This window comes from Sus scrofa, chromosome 6, assembly GCF_054392235.1.
Source record: "Sus scrofa isolate SSC_HxYL_T2T_F1_AM1 chromosome 6, Sscrofa_HxYL_maternal_Yorkshire_Landrace_v2.0, whole genome shotgun sequence".
In the NCBI taxonomy this organism is placed as follows: Eukaryota; Metazoa; Chordata; class Mammalia; order Artiodactyla; family Suidae; genus Sus; species Sus scrofa.
The window spans coordinates 162,809,347-162,829,883 of NC_139388.1; the positions used below are offsets into that span (position 1 = coordinate 162,809,347).

A 20,537-nucleotide genomic window follows, 5' to 3' on the forward strand; every position below is an offset into this window, starting at 1 on the left:
ACATCTGCAACCTACACCACAGCTGGCCTCACTCAGTGGGTTAGGGATCAAACCCGCATCCTCATAGATACTAGTCTGGTTCGTAAACTGCTGAGCCACAACGGGAACACCTGATAACTGTTTTTTAAAAGAGTAAATAGCAACATTAATAATAACATGGAAGGAGTTCCCTCTGTGGCACAGTGGGTTAGTGATCTGGTGTCTCTGTGGAGGCACCGGTTCAATGCTTTGTCTGGTACAGTGGGTTAAGAATCCAGGAGTTCCTGTCGTGGCTCGATGGTTAATGAATCCGACTAGGAACCATGAGGTTGTGGGTTCGATCCCTGGCCTTGTTCAGTGGGTTAAGGATCCAGCGTTGCCGTGAGCTGTGGTGTACTTTGCAGATGCGGCTTGGATCCCTTGCTGTGGCCCTGGTGTAGGCCGGTGGCTACAGCTCCGATTAGACCCCTAACCTGGGAACCTCCATATGCCGCGGGTGCGGCCCTAGAAAAAGACAAAAATTAAAAAAAAAAAAAAAAAAAAAAAGAAGAAGAAGAATCCAGAGTTGCCGCAGCTGTGGCATAGGTCACAGATATGGTTCAGATTCTATCCCGGGGCCTGGGAACTTCCATATGCTGCAGGGGCAGCCAAATGAAAATAAAATAATAACATTGTGGCAGCTAAGGCAGAGCCAGGGAGAATGTGTTTTCATGTTGGAAAAATGTCTCCCAAGTCCATTCTTTTATGTCATATTGTGGAGGTAGTTTGATTCCAGTGTGAACATACTCTAGCAAGGAGTTCACAAGAATAAAACCATGTTAGACAGGTAACACATCGAAACTGAATGTTCTTCCCACCCAAAGAGGGCCTGCCAGTACACGCTATTTTTACTGATCAGATTCCATTGGTCTATAGTAAAAGATAGAACAGGCTGACACAAATTAAGAAAGATAATGTAAAGATCACACTGAAGCCCTCCAAAATAGCCTGATACATTTTAATCATTCTGTATTAGCTTACTGCATCTTAAAACATTTCCTTTCAAATCAAGTCACAGCCGTGTGTACTTTAGGCTGTGGCCGTCATAAACAAATATGAAAAGAAGCAGAGTTAAAACAGATCAATACCAATGGTTATCCATTAGTCTGATGTAATCTAACATAAATGACCATTAGGAGACTTGGGAAGGAAGTGGAGAAACAGAATTTCAAATATAAGCTTCTGTATAACTGAATGACAGCTTTGTAGTGACCGTTGTCTAGTTCGGTCAAGGGTATACGGGTTTCCCGGAACCAGTGCTCCTCCCAGGTGACTCTTGATAAGTGAAGACAGTGTTAGTTTTCCAGGGACAGTGAGCCAGGCTTCTCTGAAATGTATTCAAAGGTGGTAAAGAGAGTACCCTCCTCTTCTGCATTAGAATTGAAGATATGTCGCCATGGAAACTCACCCCTCATCACCACCACCGCCCTCTGGTTTAAATCTTTTGCTAAAGGAAAGGATTCCCATCTTTAGGTCTATTCCCATTCCTTCTCGTTTCCCTTTAAATTCTTCATCACTCTCTAAACACCCGGAGATCTCCCATGCTTAGTGCTGAAAACCAGTTTAGTGTCTTAAGTGATCAATTCCATAAATGGCAAACTTGGTGAAATGAAATTACTTTGTTTAAGAAATGCCATAGCAAAGTGGCTGGAGAGAGACCACCCCTCCTAAGTAAGCCCAGGGAGGACCTACTCTCACGCTGAGATGTGCAATATACAGGTTTCCCTGGAGGGGGCGGTGTGGAGTCGTATCTTCTCTAGCCCTCAGCTTGCTTCGTTTTCGCATTGTAACAATTGTTTGCTTGGATCAGAAAGATCCTGACCAGTGATTCAGCTGGGGACACAGGTCAAGAGGTGAACATCAGCCGGGATGGATGGCGGGCGAGCCAAGCCTTAGGAGCCCTCCTGTTTGGCACCTAGAACTGGGGCATCTGTCCAGATTAACTGTGGAGCTTTTCCAGAACAGCACGAACTTCTTCTGGGTGGTAGTTCCAGGGGCCAGGTTTACCCTGCAAAAGAAATGAATCAGCATTTCCAACTCGCAGGAAAATGTGAGTTTACAGCTTAGTTGAGAGATCTGGGCTGGTAATGTCTTTGTGGGCGTCGTCAAGAGGGTGCAGTCAAGGACGGAGGACAGAGGCCCATGAGGTGGATCAGATCACAAGAGAGAGTGTGCAGAGTGCCCCCCACATTTAATGAGGAGACTGGATAGAGAAGCAGGAGGAAAACCGGAGCGGGTAACGTGAACAGGAATAAAAAGAGAAAGGGGAAAGGGGTCTATACAAATAAGCTTCTCTTCTGCAGACTGGCCTTATCCTTATCTTCACTCTCACATCAAGCCCTGCCCACTCTGCATCAGACCACCTCCGCCTCTCCAATCCCACAGCCTCAGTTCGAACCTCTTCGTGTCCTGTTTGGGCAGCTGCTGCCACACGCCCTCCAGTCCCTTCTTCACCCAATAGGACATGATCTTTCTAAAGTACAGATCCAGTTGTGCCTCTTCCCTGCTCAAAACTCTCCACTGGCTCTCTCTTGCTTTAAGACAGAAGCCAGGCTCCTTGGCCCCAAATGGGCCTTTTGTAACGGAAATGCCCCCAATTCTCCATTCGCATCCTGCCCGACATGCCTCAGTGCCTCTGCCTAGCCTCTCCCCTGTATCTGCAATGGTTTTCACTTACTGTGTTTGGCTGGGTGGTTCCTTAGCCTTTAAGCCACAATGCCTGCCCTTCCCCAGGGTCCAGAAAATTTCCAGTCTGAGAGCCACATCTGTCCTGATGCCTCACACGCTTTCGTTTAAAGATCATCTGTGCTCTCTTTGTGCTCTAGCAGCAGAACTGAAGCATTTTGGCCCACAAAGTCAAAAATGTTTACTATGTGGCCCTTTACAGGAAAGGTTTGCTGATCCCTGCCCTGGAGTGTCAGGGCATCGGGATTCGGTGACACTCTCTCGTTTCTTCCTCATCCGCCCCAACTGGGAGCACCTTGAGGTAAGGCATGGGTCATCTTAGATCCGTGCTCGGGCTTTCAGCACTTGCACAGGGCCTGAGCCAGGCTAGGGACTTGGTACCCAGCTCACCTCTCCCACGCCACCTTCCTAGCGTGTCTCAGGGGAGGAGAAAGGAAGAAGGACCCGAATCCTCATGCTTTGACCCTCAGCGCCCTGAGGACTCATCTGCAGGTTGTTGGCTGCTTGACCCGTGAACAGAGAGCATACACATGGCTGGGCTTCAGTGCCCGCCAAGGCTTAAATCCCTTCAGCAGCCACAAAACTTAGTTATCGTCCTCTCGGAGGAGGCTAACAATACCCACGGGGTCAGTGGCTGTGTTTACTTCCCTCGCCCTCACCAGGCTGAAGCTTGGAAGGGGAACACCATCACCAGGAAAGAAACCGGGACTTAATTCCTGTCCTGAATTCCTGCTTCAGCATCTCCAGCTCCAGACTGCAGAGCTGGTTCTCTTCGGGCCTCTACACCCCCTTCCAGGTTCAGACCCTCCCACTGCCATCCCATCCCAGAGGGCTGAGAATTGAAATCAGAGCCTTGTGCAGTGTGACCTTGGGCATGTGAGTTCCCTTCTCTGAGCGTCGTTTATGAAATGGAAGCCCCATTCTCTCTCAGCTTCAACCCAAACCAGGGCTGGGCCAGTCTTCGGGGTTCAGAAGGCAGCCTGGAAGCTACACTTCTGGCCTAAAATCTAGGGGCTTGCTTGTGTGTTATTTCATCCCCCATGGGTGGGGGCCAGTAGCTCCATTTTGCAGTAGAGGAAACAGAAGCTCCAAGAGGGAAAGGACTTGCCTGTGGTCACGGGCCTGGTAAATGGCTGGGCAGCGATTTGAATGCCCGTCTGCCTGATCCAAAGCCCTCTCTTGGCCCTTGCCCTCCCTGGGCTCCCTGCCCCAGGTCACCACCTTGTACAGGATCCTGCCCGCCTGGAGCACATAGAGCCTCTCGGGCAGCGCCGCGTAGAGCCGACTGCTCTGGTTCTTCATTGTGTCCACCACCACGGGGCACTGGGGGCTCCTGTCCAGCAGCAGGTGGGCTGCCCGCAAGCGGTCCTGGAGATTCTGGTGATTCTTGATGTCCACGTTGTTCTTAAAAGCCCAGCCATCTAGAAGAGAAGGGCCAGGCAGCAGGCCCCACAGGCAACATTTCTTGCAGGCTAAATACCCACCCCCACTTGTAACTGAGGGTCCCAGATGGAGGACACCTGAATTTTGGCTCTGTTGACAGTTTGAGCTAGATAATTCTTTGTGGTGGGAGCCGTCCTATGTGTTGTAAGGTGTTGAGCAGCCTCTCTGGCCTCTCCAGACCAGAGGTCAGTAGCGTCCCCCTGCCTTTAGGTTTAGAAATGTTTCAGGCCTTGCCAAATGTCCCCTGCAGGACAAAAATCACCCTCAGTTGAGAATCACTGCTGTAACACCCTCTCCTTCAGGAAGCCTTCCCTGACATGCTCAGCTGTGTGATAATGGGCAAGCTCTTTAAGTCTCTTTAAATTCTCTGTTTTCTCATCTGTTAAATGGGTTTAACAGAACCTACATTGCAGATGGCTATGATGCTTGCATGAGATAACTCATACGGAATTCCCAGTACCGTGCTTGGTTCATGGTAGCTGCTTAAAAAATATTGGCAGGTTTTTGTCTGACTGCCCCCAATAACAAACAGGTGGGGGAAAAAAGCCAGTTTTCATTCTATACTGCAGATGTTCTACACTTTGCTCTGGAGATGATACCCCCAAACCAAACCCATTTAAGACTGCTTAACTTTCTTTCTTTCTTTCTTCCTTTCTTTCTTTCTTTCTTTCTTTCTTTCTTTCTTTCTTTCTTTTTTTTTTAGGCCACATCTGTGGTATATGGAATTTCCAAGGCTAGGGGTCGAATCAGAGCTGTAGCTGCCGGCCTGCACCACAGCCACAGCCACAGCCATAGGCATGTGGAATCTGAGCCTCATCTGCAACCTATGCTGAAGCTTACAGCAATGCCAGATCCTTAACCCACTGAGCAGGGCTAGGGATTGAACCCACATCCTCATGGACCCTATGTCAGGTTCTTAACCTGCTGAGCCACAATGGGAAATCCAAGGCTGCTTAACTTTAAATGGAAGGGGATTTTCTTTCTTTCCTTTTTTGTTTTTGGCTGTGGCATGCAGCAGCCTGATGTGGGGATCTCAATTCCCCGACCAGGGATTGAACCTAGGCCACAACAGTAAAAGTGCTGAGTCCTAACCACTAAACCATCAGGGACCTCCCCTGGAAGGGGATTTTTCTTTTTCTTTTTTTTTTGGAAGGGGATTTTCAATTAGCCTCACTTTTGTATTTAAACACAACACAATTATGTTTTGATACACAATCAAAATACAAAGTACCGTAGTAAACTGATACCAGACATAGCTGGTATTTCACACGCAATGCATGACGAATGAGTAACATCCTTAGTCGTAGATGAGTTCTTACCTACCGGAGACGGTACTCACTAGCTAATGGACCCACAGGTTGAAAAAGGAACTGTAAACTGCTGCTGGCCTTGCCCTTCGACTTGTCCTGCATCTGGGAAGATTGGAACCCAGATAATGTGGTCATAGGTTCTTTCAGAAGCCACGCAGCCTGCGTTTACAATAATAGTTGCTTCCCAGGGTAATGTAAGTTACTGAAGTCTCTTAGCACAACTGGCTCTATCTCCTCCATGTTTCAAAGTTCTCTTTGCTCTGAAACCTTCCCCTAAGAAAATCCAGCTCTCAGGAGAAATTCACACCAAGATAAAAGGGCCTGGCTACAGTTTCAAGTATTTATTATCTGTCTCAAGAGAGCAAATCTTTGCTGATGACAGTAACATCAGACTTTATGTGTATTATGTCTAGAAGGTCAGTGTTGTCCATCCATTAGCTCACTGGAAGTTCACAGCAGCCTCTGTGGGAGGCCAAGCGGGGCTTCTCGTCCCTACCCTGCCCCTGAGAACGAGGAGGCCCGAGAGGCATGGTGACTAGCCTTCCCATCTTTGTGAGTTCCCTGGAGACAAGAACTGCGTGTACCTTTCATCTCTATATATCCCTAGGCCCGGCATAGGGCTGGGCACATAGTAGGTGCTTGTTAAACCCTGTTGAAAGAGTTGTTCTGTGAGATAGGTGTGATGATCCCATTTTAGTGGCACGGAAGTGGGCATGGCAGGTAGGTTGCCCAGGTCGCATGGCCAGACGTGATGGAGCTAGGACTCCCACTCAGGTATGAAACTACAAACTCTGTGTGCTTTCCACCACTCTGCATACTTCTCCATGATTTACTAGACAAACAAACATGTTGTAACACTAGCTGTGTGCAAAAAAAGGAAGCCAACTGATGTGGGTCCCAGACCCCAGACCTCCTAGAATTGGTGGACAATGGCTTTGTACGTTTTAATTCCTCTTTTTTTTTTTTTTTTGGCCACACCCATGACATGTGGAAGTTTCCAGGCCAGGGATCTAACCTGAGCCACAGTAGTGACCTAAGCTGCTGCAGTGACAATGCTGGATCTTTAACTTGCTGCACCACAGAACTTCGGTGTGCTCTTTAATTCTGAGGCTCAGGCCTTACCTACTTCTGTCTGATGAAGCAGGTACCCTGGGGAAGGGGATGGGGAGGAGGAAGAAACGCTCAAACTAGCAATGGACAGCAGAGAGGGTACCCAGCACAGAAACCGGTGTGCGTCAGGACTGGGACAGGAAGCCTTTCCTCAGTGGCTTGAGGGGAACAGCACTGGGTCCAGGAAAGGGTTAAATCTGCTCCATCTGATTCCGGGAGAAATGGGGGAGGAGGCAGTTATCAGGACCAGAAATAATTTCTGTGACGGCCAACCCTTCTTGAAGTTTGCAGTTTGTTCTTTGAGAGATTAAAGCTGAATCCTCTATGACCTGGTTACTCCAAATGTGGTTCCTGGACCAGCAGCCTCAACATCATCTGAGGAGCTGGTTAAAAATGCTAAGTCTCAGGCTCCTCCTCAGCCCTGCTGAGCCTGAGCATCTTAATAAGGTCACCGGGGGTGGGGGGGGGGTCCTCCAGTGGTGTAGGGATTAGGGTGTTTTCACTTTAGAGACTGAGCAGCGCTGCCCCCACAGTTACATCAGCTTTGGCAGAGCTTCAGCCCTGAGGACATCAGGGCATCACCTCTGTGGTCTTCTCAGCCGTGGAGACCACAGCCACCTGTAGGGGTGCCAGCTCCCTTTCTTTACTTGATGGCTGCTGCTCTCCCAAAGGGGTATTTGACAAAGAGACACACTGTGGTTGCCTTTGCTCTCCTGTTACCTATGCTCTTTACTTTCAATTTTATTTTGGAAATGTTCAAATAAACATAAAAGCAGAGAGAACAGTGTAATGAACCTCCATGTACCTATTACCCTATGCTTTTTTTTTTTTTTTGCCTTTTTAGGGCCTCACTGCAGCATATGGAGATTCCCAGATTAGGGGCCACATCAAAGCTGCAGCTGCAGGCCTACACCACAGCCACAGCAATGACAGATCCAAGTCACATCCACGACCTACGCTGCAGCTTGCAGCAATGCTAGATCCTTAACCCAGTGAGCAAGGCCAGGGATCAAACCCACATCATCATGGATACCAGACAGGTTCTTAACCTGCTGAACCACAGTGGGAACTCTGGAATATGCATTTTCAACAAGCAACCCAGATGTCTCTAGGGACCACACCTGGGAAAGCACTGCTGAACCAGCTTTGCTGATAACTAAGTAATAACAATCTCTACACTTACTACACTTGGATAAGCCAGCAAGGCTAATACTGACCGAAACACTCACTTATTCTCCCAGCTTTTACTGAGCTCTGACTCTGGGACATGGACTCTGGCAGGCGCTGAGTGACAGGTGATCAAAACAGCCTCGATCATCTTACGGGAAGGTGGGTGAGTAAACAATGCTCGTTCCGCTCAGCCACATAAGCCTCCTTGCCTTCAATCTCTGGGTTTAAGACTTGGGCCAAACTCATGGGTTCAGTCCCCATGAAAATCAGGGAGACAGAGATGTGTCTGACCATCTTGCAAAGTCCAAGGTGCTTAGACCAAGCCATAGGTGTTTCAGGGAAGGACATGACTGCCCAGCGTAAGGATTTTCTCACAATTAGAGCTGTGCAGCAGAGGAACGGGATTCCCATGAAGTGATGGAGATGAGTTATCGCCTCTTAGGAGCCAAAGGGATCCCAGCCCCAGGTAAAAGCTGGCCCAGAGCAGTGGTTCTCAGTGTGGCCCCCAGTCTACAGCTTCAGGACCACCGGGAGCTGGTTAGAAATGCAAATTCCCAGGCCCCACCCCAAGATCTAACTCAAACTCTGAGGTGGGGTCCAGCAGGCCATTTTAACAAGCCCTCTGGGTGCTTCTGGTGCCCACCAAAGCCTGGGAACCGCTGAGGGAGATGCAGCACAATGTTCCTTTGAGCCTGGGACAGTCTTAGGATGGATTTTACAAATAGATATAGAGCTGCCATTTTCACTTGTGACCTTTCAGGTCTAAAGTCTTTGTAATTGTACTCATATTAGCTCCTCGCCCTGGATTTCCCTATAGATCCATTCAGAATGTTGGATACTCTCCATGCTAGACCTGTCACCCCAGGTTTTCTGCTCTGTGTGCCTTGTTGAGAACACAGACTGTGAGTTAGCGGGTGGTGGGTAAGCCTAGCAGGACCTGGGAGATGGTAGGTTCTCAGTGAATAGCGCTGTCTTCCTCTCTCCTCCTGTCCTTCCCCCCACCCCCAAACTTGAGCAAAGAGGAGAGAGAGGGAGGGAAGTGATAGAGGCAGGGGATCTTTTTTCTTACCTGATGCATGTGCTTCTTCAATGTAAATGATGAGAAAATCTGCTATGGAACTAAAATCTTCAATAAGTCTCTTGAATTGGTCAAATTTGAAAATAAATGAAGGTCAGGTGCAACTTCCGAAATTTAGCACTAGTGGCCTGTTGCCTAAAACAAATGGGACCATCATCAACCAATAATCAATACGTGGCATTTTTTCTTTCTTTCTTTTTCTTTTGTCTTTTTTAGGGCCGCACCCCTGGCACATGGAGGTTCCTAGGCTAAGGGTCAAATGGGAGCTATAGCTGCTGGCCCATGTCACAGCCACAGCAACGCCAGAACCGAGCTGAATCTGCAACTGACACCACAGCTCAGGGCAATGCCGGATCCTTAACCCACTGAGGGAGGTCGGGGATTGAACCCGCATCCTCATGGATACTAGTCAGATTCGTTTCCGATGGGAACCACGATGGGAACTCCTCTTTTTCAAGCACCATCTTCACTCCTGCTTTCATTTTATTTCCTTTATTTCCCCTCTAAAATGGAGGCAGGTCACACCGCGGGGTGGTGGTGGGGCAGAAGCCTAGAGAGCATGATTTAGTAGAGGCTGGAGCCAGTTTACTCCTCTCGAAAATGAGGGGATTCTATCAGGCAGTCTCAGTGGACCACCTGCACTCGCTGGGTGGTAATTCAAATAAGTACAAGGAGAGTCTCTTTCATGCAGTTTATAAGCTAGGCACACACATCTATTCTATCACTGATGTGCTCAGTGTCCCACAAGGTGGGTGATTTTTTCCCCCTGCTTTTTAAACTTGCTTCATGTCACACAGCAGGTCAGTGATGGAGTTAAAATTACCACTCTGGTTTCTAGACTCTCAATCTGGTGCTCTTTCCATTCAAAGCACTTTAATCTCCTCATCCACAAATGGACAGAGTAACAATACTTACCTTATAGGACTGTTCTGGGGATCAAATAAGTTAAAACAGATAAGGGCTTGGAGTTCCTGTCCTGGCTCCATGGTTAACAACTCCAACTAGGAACCATGAGGTTTTGGGTTTGATCCCTGGACTCACTAAGTGGGTAAAGGATCCGGCATTGCCGTGAGCTGTGGTATAGGCCGGTGGCTACATCTCCGATTAGACCCCGAGCATGGGAACCTCCATATGCCAAGGGAGCAGCCCTAGAAAAGGCAAAAAGACAAAACGAAACAAAGAAACACAAAAAACAAAACAAAACAAAAAACAGGTAAGGGCTTGAAATGGTGCCTGCCCATAGTAGGTGCTCAATAGATGTAATCTTGTCTATTCTTAGCTCTCATTTCCTCCCCGAGCTGGGGAAGGAGAGAGTGGAGGGGACTCCACAAAGGAAAATGAAGCATGGGAGCAAGAGTGGTGACATTGGCTGGGCCAGTGCAAAATGAAAATGCGGGGCCTCTTCTTCAAAAACTGGAGGAAAGTGCTATTAAATAGAAAAATACCAAGTTTCCTTCTGTGGTATCTCCCTTGACCTGGTGGGGTTCTATTTAATGTCATAAGCCACCCTGGGCAGAAGGCTATTCATAGGGTGGATACAGATCCTCACAAGTCACTCAGGAGCCCCTAAACTCTGTGCCCATGTGTATGTGTGCTTGTGGCCACTGGATGCCAGCTTTCCTTCCCTGTAGCCACCAGACCAATGCCTCATGCCCTGGCCAGGAACATAGAAACTGAGCCAGACATATCACCTTCCCACCTGCCCATCACCCTAACCCACAGGATATTGCAACCTCTGGGCAGGGATAGACTAGGTGCCTTGATGGGGGCATAGGAACAAAAGGCTTCTCCTACCAGGTCATCCCCAATCACTTGCCAAGTTGCTCCACGATGCTGTCAGCCCAGGCTGGGGGTGGTTGCCTCCCATGCCCCGCTATGAGACACTGTAGGATGCCCACACCTGACCCTGACCGTTCCCATCTCTGGATCCAGGCCATCTCTGGGGCCAGAAGGTGGCAGCAGTCATGGGGTGGGAGTAGGAAGGAGGTTGGATAGACCGGGGCATTAGGAGGGGAAGAGTGGGCCTTGGAGAACAAATCTGGGGGGAACAGAGAGGCTGTGGGAGGCAGAATCCTGTGGGAGCCAAGGCTGCGAGTCCCCGAGGCATGTTCCATTGTCCTCATAGGTGTCTCTTACAAAATGCACATTAAATAAAACTATTAAGAGTTTCAAGATAGCTACTGCAAAGCGTTCAACCCCAAGCCCCTTCGGAAGGTGGCACCACCCTGTGGGCTTCACTGGTCCCATGCCTGTGAAGCCAGCCCTGGCTGGGGACCTCCCATAACTCCCCGAGCCTAAATGGGGGGTAACTCTAGGGAGCTGCCGGCACCCTGTGGTTACTCATGAGCAGACCCGACATTGCTGAACCTTACCGTACACCTGTTAGAACGTGGTGGGTCCCATACTGTGACATGGCCTGTTTAAGTGACTGTACCCTCGAGGCTACGCATTGTCCCTGAGAGCAGGGCTTGTTCCTCCAGCTTCCTCAGATCCCTTCCTCCGAACTCACTCTCATTCCGTTATAAGCATTTATTCAGCACTCATAACAGACAAAGTTCTCGGCCACACACTGGGGACTCAGCAGAGAGCAAGACCGCCTGCATGCAATGCGAGGTCTGTTTAATGGGAGAGAGGGCATCAATGAAGTAATTTCAAATTGTGATGTGTGTCACAAAAGAGACTATGAAGAAGTGACCTACTTTAGACAGGGGGGTCAGGGAGGCCTCTGAGGAGAAGTCATGTACCCTGAGAAACAGAAAAGAGCCAGCCGTGGGCAGAGGGATGAGGAGGACACTCCAGGCACAGGGGCTCCATGTACAAAGGCGGGACAGCGCTTGGTGCACTCAAGGACCTGCGAGGCTACTGTGACCGGAGCCAGGCCAGGGGGCAATGAGAGATGTGATGGGAGCGGTAGGTATGGGCCAAGGCAGACAGGTTCTTCTACACCTTGGTAAAGAATCTGGATTTTTTCCCCCCAGATGCAAGGGGATATCATGGAGATATAAAGCAAGGATGGTGGGTATTTGTTGTAATTTTGGCTGCCCAGCCTCTAGCCCTCCTTCCTATCTGGAAGTCCCTAGTTTATATACTATTGATGGGGGAGTGTGCCCAGCCTTGTTCTATAAAAGCAATTTCTGCTCCCAGCAGCCAGGGCACAGGCAGCGACCCAGGCTGGGCTGATTGGGCCCTCCCATAGAGTTATTTCGATTCTGTAGTTAGTGGGATTGTAGAATTCATCCATAGCCCAGTGGTCGTTTCCCATCAGAGATGGTGGAATCCTACAAGGGTGATGGATTCCCATGGCAACTGCAGTGCCAACAGCTTCCAGGCCCAACTGTTGATGCTAAAAGATGGTCCAGGCCTAGCGCTCCAGTTGTGGGTGATTCTGTGGAGGCTGCAATGTCTTTCTAATACACTTTGTATTTGTATGTGTATATGTGTGTGACCAAGACAACCAGCGTGAGTTTCTGTTGCTTGCGAGCCTGAACTCTGACGGCTACAGTAGGCCATGTGATGGAAAATGATCAGTATACACTTGAAGATCACTCTGGCTGCTCGGTGGCGAAATTCCTGAGGATGAGCATAGAAGTGGGGCAGAAGCAGTTATGGGGGAGCTGGAGAAATCCACATGAGAGATAACGGGAGTCTGGGCTAATGTGTGTGCGGTGGAGAAGGGAAAAGCTAGAACCGGCAGGACTAGTTGATGGATGAGGAGTAGAGGGCATCTAAACTTGGCTTGTGATTTGTTTGGTTAATTATTCCTTCACCTTCTTCTGCAAAGGATCTGAAGCAGCTTACACATGTATTTGTTTTGCATTTTAGGGCCGCACCGGCGGCATATGGAAGTTCCCAGGCAAGGGTCAAATTGGAACTGCAGCTGCCAGGCTATGCTCCAGCCACAGCAACACAAGACCCGAGCTGAGTCTTTGACCTACACCACAGCTCACAGCAACAATGGATCCCCGATCCACTGAGCAAGCCAGGGATCGAACCCACGTCCTCATGAATACTAGTCGGATTTGTTTCTACCACACCACAATAGGAACTCCCGTAAAAAATTTTTTTAAAAACCATGGCGCTCTGGGAGGCATACAACAGGTTCCATGCATTCACTGTAATGGAGCTAATATTTGACTCTGAGTTTCCAGGTGGCCAGGTAAAGGGAGAAGCATGACTGCTTATGTATTTCTCGTTTTTCAGTCCATGAGGAGAAAGCGGGCCGGTTTCTCTGGAGATACAGAGTTCTCCTTGTCCTTGTCTCACAGATTTCCCCATAAGAGGCCCGAGGAAGCATTTGGTTGCATCTGACCCACGTAACAGGATTGCCCAGGCCTTGGCAGCAGAAGCACAGAGGCCAGACATGGCCAAGTGGCAGGCCCCTGGCCTCCAGTGACCTCAGGGAGTCACCCTTCAGATAAGAACTGAGGCTATTTAAGGTCAGGACCAGTGATAAATATGAGCTGTCTGGAATTTTGGTTTTAATTAGATAAAAAATTTCAACATCTACTGATTAGGACCCTGTAGAAACAGAGCCACTTGTTTAATTATTTATAGGGTGGCTGGGGGCAGTGATCAGTATGGAGGGCAAAGTTTAAGCTCAGTTCCCTGCTTTCCTGGTAGCAGAGAGAGGAAGAATGGGTGCGAGGGGGTAGCTGTGCTAGGGGCTGGCACCCTGCCCAGGTCTGCAGGCCACAGTGCAGGGGGCACCACTGCGGACAAAGACTGTCACGTCCAGCTTGATTGTATAAGTGGGAAAACAACTCTCAAGTAGCACTAGACTTGAACCCCACCTTGGGTAACTTATTGGCTGACCCCCAACCCAGTAAATGAACCCCCACGCCAGGCTCTCTCAGCAGAGAAAGCCCGTTTGTTGTTACTAGATGATCCCTCATAAGTGTACTTGGCAAGATCTTAGAATATTTAAATAAGGGCTGAAATAAATCCCCTTTCAGAGGAACAGGTGCCAAGAAAACAAACCATCTGGACTTGCCTTCTACACAACATGCCGGTTCATGTTCTGGGTGCATGTGTGTCTGAGAGTGTACACATGTCTCATGTGTGCATGTGTGTGTACCTGCAGAGGATAACAGGTGGCTGAGAGTTTCTCTGAGCTTCTGTTGTTTTGTTCAATAACAGAAAGCACTAGCTGAGAGTCAGAGGCCTCAGGTTCTGGCTCTGATTCTGTAAGAACTCTCTGTGTGACTCTGAGCAAGCCCTTTACCTCCTGGGCCTTTGCATCTGAAAAATGAAAGGGTTGCTTTAGATTATCTAAAGGGGCTTCCAGGCCTTCCAGAATCAGGGCTTCTTTCTTTTTTTATCTTTTTGCCTTTTTGCCTTTTCTAGGGCTGCACGCACAGCATATGGAGGTTCCCAGGCAAGGGGTCTAATCGGAGCTGTAGCCACCTGCCTACATCAGAGCCACAGCAACGCAGGATCCTTAACACACTGAGCAAGGCCAGGGATCGAACCTGCAACCTCATGGTTCTTAGATTCGTTAACACACTGCGCCATGAAGGGAACTCCCAGATTTGTTTTTTCAATGAACCCCAACAGCCATCCATGAACACCTCCTCTGAGCCAGGCTCTCAGCCAGATGACAGGGACTCAGAGTTAGGTAAGAGGAATTTATAGTTCCACAGAACAGACAGATGTAATAACCAAATCTGTGTCATTGCTGAGACAGGGAGACTCTAAAACTATGAATTTTGCCTGCAGGGCTTGGAAGGTTTCCTGGAGTTAGGCCTTGAAGAACAAATAAGACTTTCGATGTTCGAAAGGGAAGAATCTTTCTATCAGAGAGAAGGGCAAGAGGTTTTTTGTTCATGGTTTTAAACCATAGTGCAGGAGTTCCTGTCATGGCTCAGCAGAAACAAATCTGACTAGCATCCATGAAGACACAAGTTCGATCCCTGGCCTTGCTCAGTGGGTTAAGGATCTGGCGTTGCTGTGAGCTGTGGTGTAGGTTGCAGACGGGGCTCGGATCTGGTGTTGCTGTGGCTGTGGTGTAGGCCAGTGGCTACAGCTCCAATTCGAACCCTAGCCTGGGAACCTCTATGTGCTGCAGGTACAGCCCTAAAAAGACAAAATAATAATAATAATAATAATAATAATAAAACCATAGTGCACAAATAACCTCTATTTATTCAACAAACATGGCAGTAAGTGATCACTGATAAGAGCAATGAGAATAACAGCTAATCTCTATTGTGTGTCTACCTCGCACCAAGTACTGTGATGGGACCAGGCTAATTTGCTGAATTTTGGTCATCTAGTGATTAGAGCTGTGAAAGCCAACTTGCCTCATGGATGGCCCATTTGCAGGATTTCCTTGCTTATTTAACTGTTCACTTTCCAGTGGCCAATTTAAAGACTGTTCTCTCGGGAGTTTTAAGACTGTTCTCTCGGGAGTTCCCTTTGTGGTGCAGTAGGAACGAATCTCACTAGTTACCCTGGCCTCACTCAGTGGGCTAAGGATCTTGCTGTGAGCTGTGGTGTAGGTTGCAGATGCAGCTTGGATCCTGCGTCGCTGTGGCATAGACTGGCAGCTGTAGCTCCAATTCGACCCCTAGCCTGGGAACCACCATATCTGTCTATTCTGTGGAACTATAAATTCCTCTTACCTAACTCCGAGTCCTTGTCATCTGGCTGAGGGTCTGGCTCAGAGGAGGTGTTCATGGATGGCTGTTGGGGTTCATTGAAAAAACAAATCTGGGAGTTCCCTTCATGGCGCAGTGTGTTAACGAATCTAAGAACCATGAGGTTGCAGGTTCGATCCCTGGCCTTGCTCAGTGTGTTAAGGATCCTGCGTTGCTGTGGCTCTGATGTAGGCAGGTGGCTACAGCTCCGATTAGACCCCTTGCCTGGGAACCTCCATATGCCGTGGGTGTAGCCCTAGAAAAGGCAAAAAGGCAAAAAGACAAAAAAAAAAAAAAGAAGCCCTGATTCTGGCTCTGACTTAGTCACTTACTGGCTCTGTCACCTTTGCTCCTAGTTTCTTCCATTTCCCTTTTCAAACAAGAGGATTGGATCAGAGGGTGTTCTTTGGAACCAATGTGATGATGACAGGATGTTCCCCTGGTGGAGAGTGGGAAGTTGTATGTGTGTATTAAGAAAATTAGTCGGTGCTGTGTTCAAGTTTTTTCAAACTTTGTTTTCTAAGCTTTAGGCCTCTCACTGCCTTTTCTTTCTCTTTTTAAAAACTATTTATTTATTTATTTATTTATTTATTTAGTCGTGCCCATGTCATGTGGAAGTTCCTAGACCAGGGATTGAATGAATGCCATAGCAGTGAACCAAGCATAGCAGCGGCAATGCTGGGTCCTTAACCCACTGAACCACCAGGGAAATCCTCTCAGAGCCTTTCCGTGTCCATGTGCACGATGAGTTCCCAGGAGGAGAGCAGAATGTGCAGCATCTCCCAAACTATTTTGACCAGGGAACTCTGTCATAAAGCTTATCTGTGGGATTTGGGTTCCCAAGAACACGCTTTGAAAAGCCACTAGATGAGCCTGCTGCCTCAGGGACCTTGTCTACTCTATTAGCTGCCTCTAGACTCTGAGAATTCAGAGGTGAATCAGACACAACCCTGTCCCAAGGCTCCCCACTGAGCAGGAGGTTAACATTTGTGCTTGGGCAGCCAGATGCTGGGGAGGAAGGAACAGTGTCCAGGAGAGCGGCACACGGAGAGCCACGGGTTCAGAAGGGAAAGAGAGTGGGCCTTGCTGTAGGGATCTGAGCGGGCTTCGCAGAGGGAGGCATGAGAGAAGGACCCTGACAATGTGGGGAACTCAGATGTTGGCCACAGAGAAGAAGCACCAACACCACCAGCAAAAGCAACGACAAGGGAAAGCACAAGGACCAGCAGTTGACCTGGAGGCAGTGAAGCCTGAGGGGAAGCCTGTCGGTGAAGTTGAGAAGCCAAACTGCCGTCCGTCAGGGAGACCTCCACACAAGGCTGAGCCAGGACTTCATCCCACATGCAGAGGAGGGAGGCGCTGCTGGAGGTTCTGGGCTTGGGTGCCAGTGGGCCAGGGGAGTGCTTGTGGAAGGGTTCACAAGCCATTCACAAGTTAGGTGGGAAGAGAGGGCAAGACGGGAGGAAGAAGGCCTGGCAGGCGGAGGAGCTTCCCATGAGGACAAAAGAGAAAACTGAGCAGAGGGGTCTTTAAGAATCCAAGTAGAGCTGATTTGCCTGGAAAAAAGAGAGCGAGATCTTCAACAAATATTTACTGAACCACTGCCAGGAGGCAGCCGCAGCCAGGAGGAGGCGGCCGTGGGTTCGAGGGGTGGTCTCCACCCGCACAGCGCTTGCCGGCTAGTGAAGGAGACAGACGTTAATCAAATACACATAACTGCAAACCACGACGGGTGTGATAAAGAACGGTTTAGGATGTTAACCACAGAGGGGGGAGTAACAGAGGCCGGAGGAGTCGGAGTTGGCTTGTCCCAGGAAATGTCATTGAGCAAAAGTCTGAAGGATGAACAGGAGGGACTAGGCAGAAAGGGTGAAGAGCCTGCCAGGCAAAGCGACGGCGCAGTAAGAGCGGTGCTGGAGGAGCTGACGGCCAGGGTGGCTGGTCTGTGATTTGAGTGTCAGGGCAGGTGGTGAGGCCACTCAGAAGAAGAGAAGCCAGAAGAGGTCATAGTTTCAAGAAGCAGGAAGGGGACCAGAAGCCAACAAGGATCTGTGGGAGCAGCAGCATCCTGGACTTTCCAACCCACCTGCCCGCCTCCCTTGAGCGCCCGAGTCCAAGCACCTCTTGAGCTTGGACCACCCTCCTGACCTTGCATGAAGTCCCAGATGTGGCACCTCTGTCCTGACAGGCTGACCACGGGACAGTTTGGGGCCAGACCCCCTTCCTCAGTTTTGTCCTCCAGTCGTTGCCATCGGACCTTCAGCACAAACCAGAAATACTGGGCACTGAAGAAGGTGGGGATCCAGTTCTCGTGGGAGAAGTGAGGGTTCTTGGCCATGCCCGTCTTCTGGCTCATGGCCAGGATGTCCTGCTTGACTCTCCCAGGAAACAATGTCATGAGCACTTTGCCCATGGCCACGTGCAGGGCCACCTGAAAGAGCACCCAGAGCCTCTTCAGCCACAGCCCTGGCAGGGGCAGCTCCATCTCGGCACAGCCAGAGCTGGCTCTGAGGCCGGTGGGCAGAGAGGCCACCTCCAGGCCACATGGGGCGGAGCTGAACAAAGGTGCTGGGTAGCAGTAGCCAACCAGGACAGGAGGAAGGTACCAGGACAGAAGGTGTTCGCCTGCCTGTTAATGGAATGGAAAATTCCAAACCAGATGCTAAAGGTCTGTTCTAATGATCATTTCCAATTCTTTGTCTTAAGCTTTGAGAGATACTTGGGCTGGGAGACTTCAGCTCTGAAATTCTCCCTCTGAGACATTTTAAAAACAAAAACTTGGAAAGGTCACATTTAAAAGGACTCTGTCGTTGTTTAGAAAGGTTCTGTTGCAAGCAAGTTCCAGTGTTAATTATTCTTTTAATAATGTAAGTTGTTCTTTTACTACTGAAAGATATTTTTTCCTACTCGGCTTCTAGCTGGTGGGTGGGTATTTCTGGAGGCAAAGCATTCCTCAGAGGATTTGGGTGTGGAAGGTGAAGACAGGGCTGGGAACATCCCCAAGGAAATCTGGGACTGTGCCTCCCCTTAGCCCTGGGATTGAGTCGTAAACACAACCCTCTCTGCTCTCAGCAGGGTGTAGTGTAGAGCAGGAAAGAGGCAAGTAAACAGAAAATGATCATTTGGTGTATTAAGTACAGAGACAGAGGGTGAGTGAGGGGGGTGGGAGTTTGGAGAAGGGGCAGCCGATTCTGTTTAGAAAGATCAAGAGACCCTCCCCAAGGAAGAGATGTCTGTGCTGAAACCAGAAAGAGGGAAGTGCAAGCCGTAAACCAGGTGACCGAGCACAGGGGGCCTGGGGGAAGGAACCATGTGTCCAAAGCACTACAAGCCAGAGAGAGCATGGCTCATTGGAGAAACTAAAAGAATCATAGACGCTCAGAGTGGGAAAGTTGGAACACATCTAAACTTTTTTTTTTTTTGTCTTTTGTCTTTTTAGGACTGCACCCACAGCATATGGAGGTTCCAGGCGAGGGGTCTAATCCGAGCTGTTGCTGCTAGCCTACGCCACAGCCACAGCCACGCCAGATCCTTAACCCACTGATCGAGGCCAGGGGTCGAACCCACATCCTCATGGTTCCTAGTCGGATTCGTTTCCGCTGCGCCCCAAAGGGAGCTCCCACTTTTTTTTTTTAAGCTGGGGAACTGAGGCCCAGAAAGGGGAGTGGCCTCAGGCCAGTTCTGCTGTTAATAATCTGTCAAGGAGTTAATTCACAAAGCTTAGGTTTACCCCTCGAAGCATTTCATGCCTGTGTGTCAGGGTGGAGGGAGGATGACTTGAAAGTAGCTACCACTTTCAAAACGATGTCCACTTCAGACTCTATCACACTAACTTTCTTTAGAGAAAGAAAAAACAGCTCCAAAAAATGTTCTCTTTCTGAGCATCTCAATGCAAACGCCCCACACTGTGCCTACAAATTACAAACCCCGGTCTCTTCAAGCCCTAATAACCCCTCCTGTATGTATGGCACTTTGCCAGGTACAAAGCAATCTCATATCCCTGGTGTCACTTGTTTTTTCTTGTTTCTTTTTTCTTTTTACGGCCACGCCGGTGGCACACAGGTTCCTGGGCTGGAGGTTGAATCAGTGCTGCAGCTGCTGGCCACAGCCACAGCAACCCAGGATCCAAGCCACATCTGCGACCTACACTGCAGCTCACGGCAGCAATGGGTCCTTAACCCACTGAGCGAGGCCAGGGATCAAACCTGCGTCCTCATGGATACTAGTCCGGTTCTTAACCCACTGAGCCACAACGGGAATGCCTGGAGTTCACTCTGTTGGTGTACAATCTACGGGTTTGACAAATGTGTGATGTATGTGTCCAGCGTTATGGTATCACGAGGTGTAGTTTTGCTGCCCTAAAATCCTCTGTGCTTCAACCCTCCATCCCTCCCACTCCCCTGGCAACCATTCATCTTTTCCGTGTCTTCATAGTTTTAACTTTTCCAGAATATCATGCCATTGGAATCACATAGTATGTAGACATTTAAATTGGCTTCTTTCACTTAGTAATATGCACCTAAGAAAACTCCCTGTCTTCCATGACGTGATAGCCCATTCCTTTTAGCGTTCAATAATGTTCCATTGTCTAGATGACCATAGTTGATTTATCTATTCACCTACTAAAGAGCATCTTGGTTGCTTCCAAGTTTGGCAACTATGAACAAAGCTGCTGTTATAGGAGTTCCCGTCGTGGCACAGTGGTTAACGAATCCGACTAGGAACCATGAGGTTGCGGGTTCGGTCCCTGCCCTTGCTCAGTGGGTTAACGATCCGGCGTTGCCGTGAGCTGTGGTGTAGGTTGCAGACGCGGCTCAGATCCCGCGTTGCTGTGGCTCTGGCGTAGGCCGGTGGCTACAGTTCCGATTCAACCCCTAGCCTGGGAATCTCCATATGCCGTGGGAGCGGCCCAAGAAATAGCAACAACAACAACAACAACAACAAAAGACAAAACACACACACACACAAAAAAAAGCTGCTGTTATAGACTGAAGAAGGTTTGTGTCTCCCCCACCCCCAAGAATTCATATGTTGAAACCTAATCCCTAATGATAGTAACTGGAGGTAGGGTCTTTGTGACGCAATTAG

At 49.1% G+C, this 20,537-nt stretch overlaps 2 protein-coding genes and 1 non-coding gene across 6 annotated transcripts in view; 1 reads left to right on the top strand and 2 right to left on the bottom strand.

Annotated features, from left to right (window-relative positions):
• Positions 1-20,537, top strand: part of IFT25 (intraflagellar transport 25) — a 63,550-nt gene that overhangs the window by 36,207 nt on the left and 6,806 nt on the right. For 2 of the 4 annotated variants that reach the window (XR_014808237.1, XM_084965052.1), the window contains one exon: positions 7,808-10,954. Coding sequence is in view for 1 of the 4 variants with exons in the window: in XM_084965052.1 (XP_084821178.1) it covers positions 7,808-7,858 (51 nt within the window). In the remaining 3 variants the exon portion in view is untranslated. Of the gene's footprint in view, positions 1-7,807; positions 10,955-13,079; positions 13,251-20,537 lie in introns of those variants that run through there. The other 2 variants (XR_014808238.1, XR_014808236.1) reach the window with 2 other exon arrangements.
• Positions 1,944-17,949, bottom strand: DIO1 (iodothyronine deiodinase 1). The gene is given in 4 exon segments (NM_001001627.1): positions 1,944-2,026; positions 3,925-4,124; positions 8,806-8,949; positions 17,598-17,949. Coding segments are annotated over 4 exon segments (750 nt in total). The 5' UTR covers positions 17,935-17,949; the 3' UTR covers positions 1,944-1,957.
• TRNAK-UUU (transfer RNA lysine (anticodon UUU)) lies at positions 5,184-5,255 on the bottom strand. Its single transcript has one exon. It is a non-coding gene; the product is annotated as a tRNA-Lys (tRNA).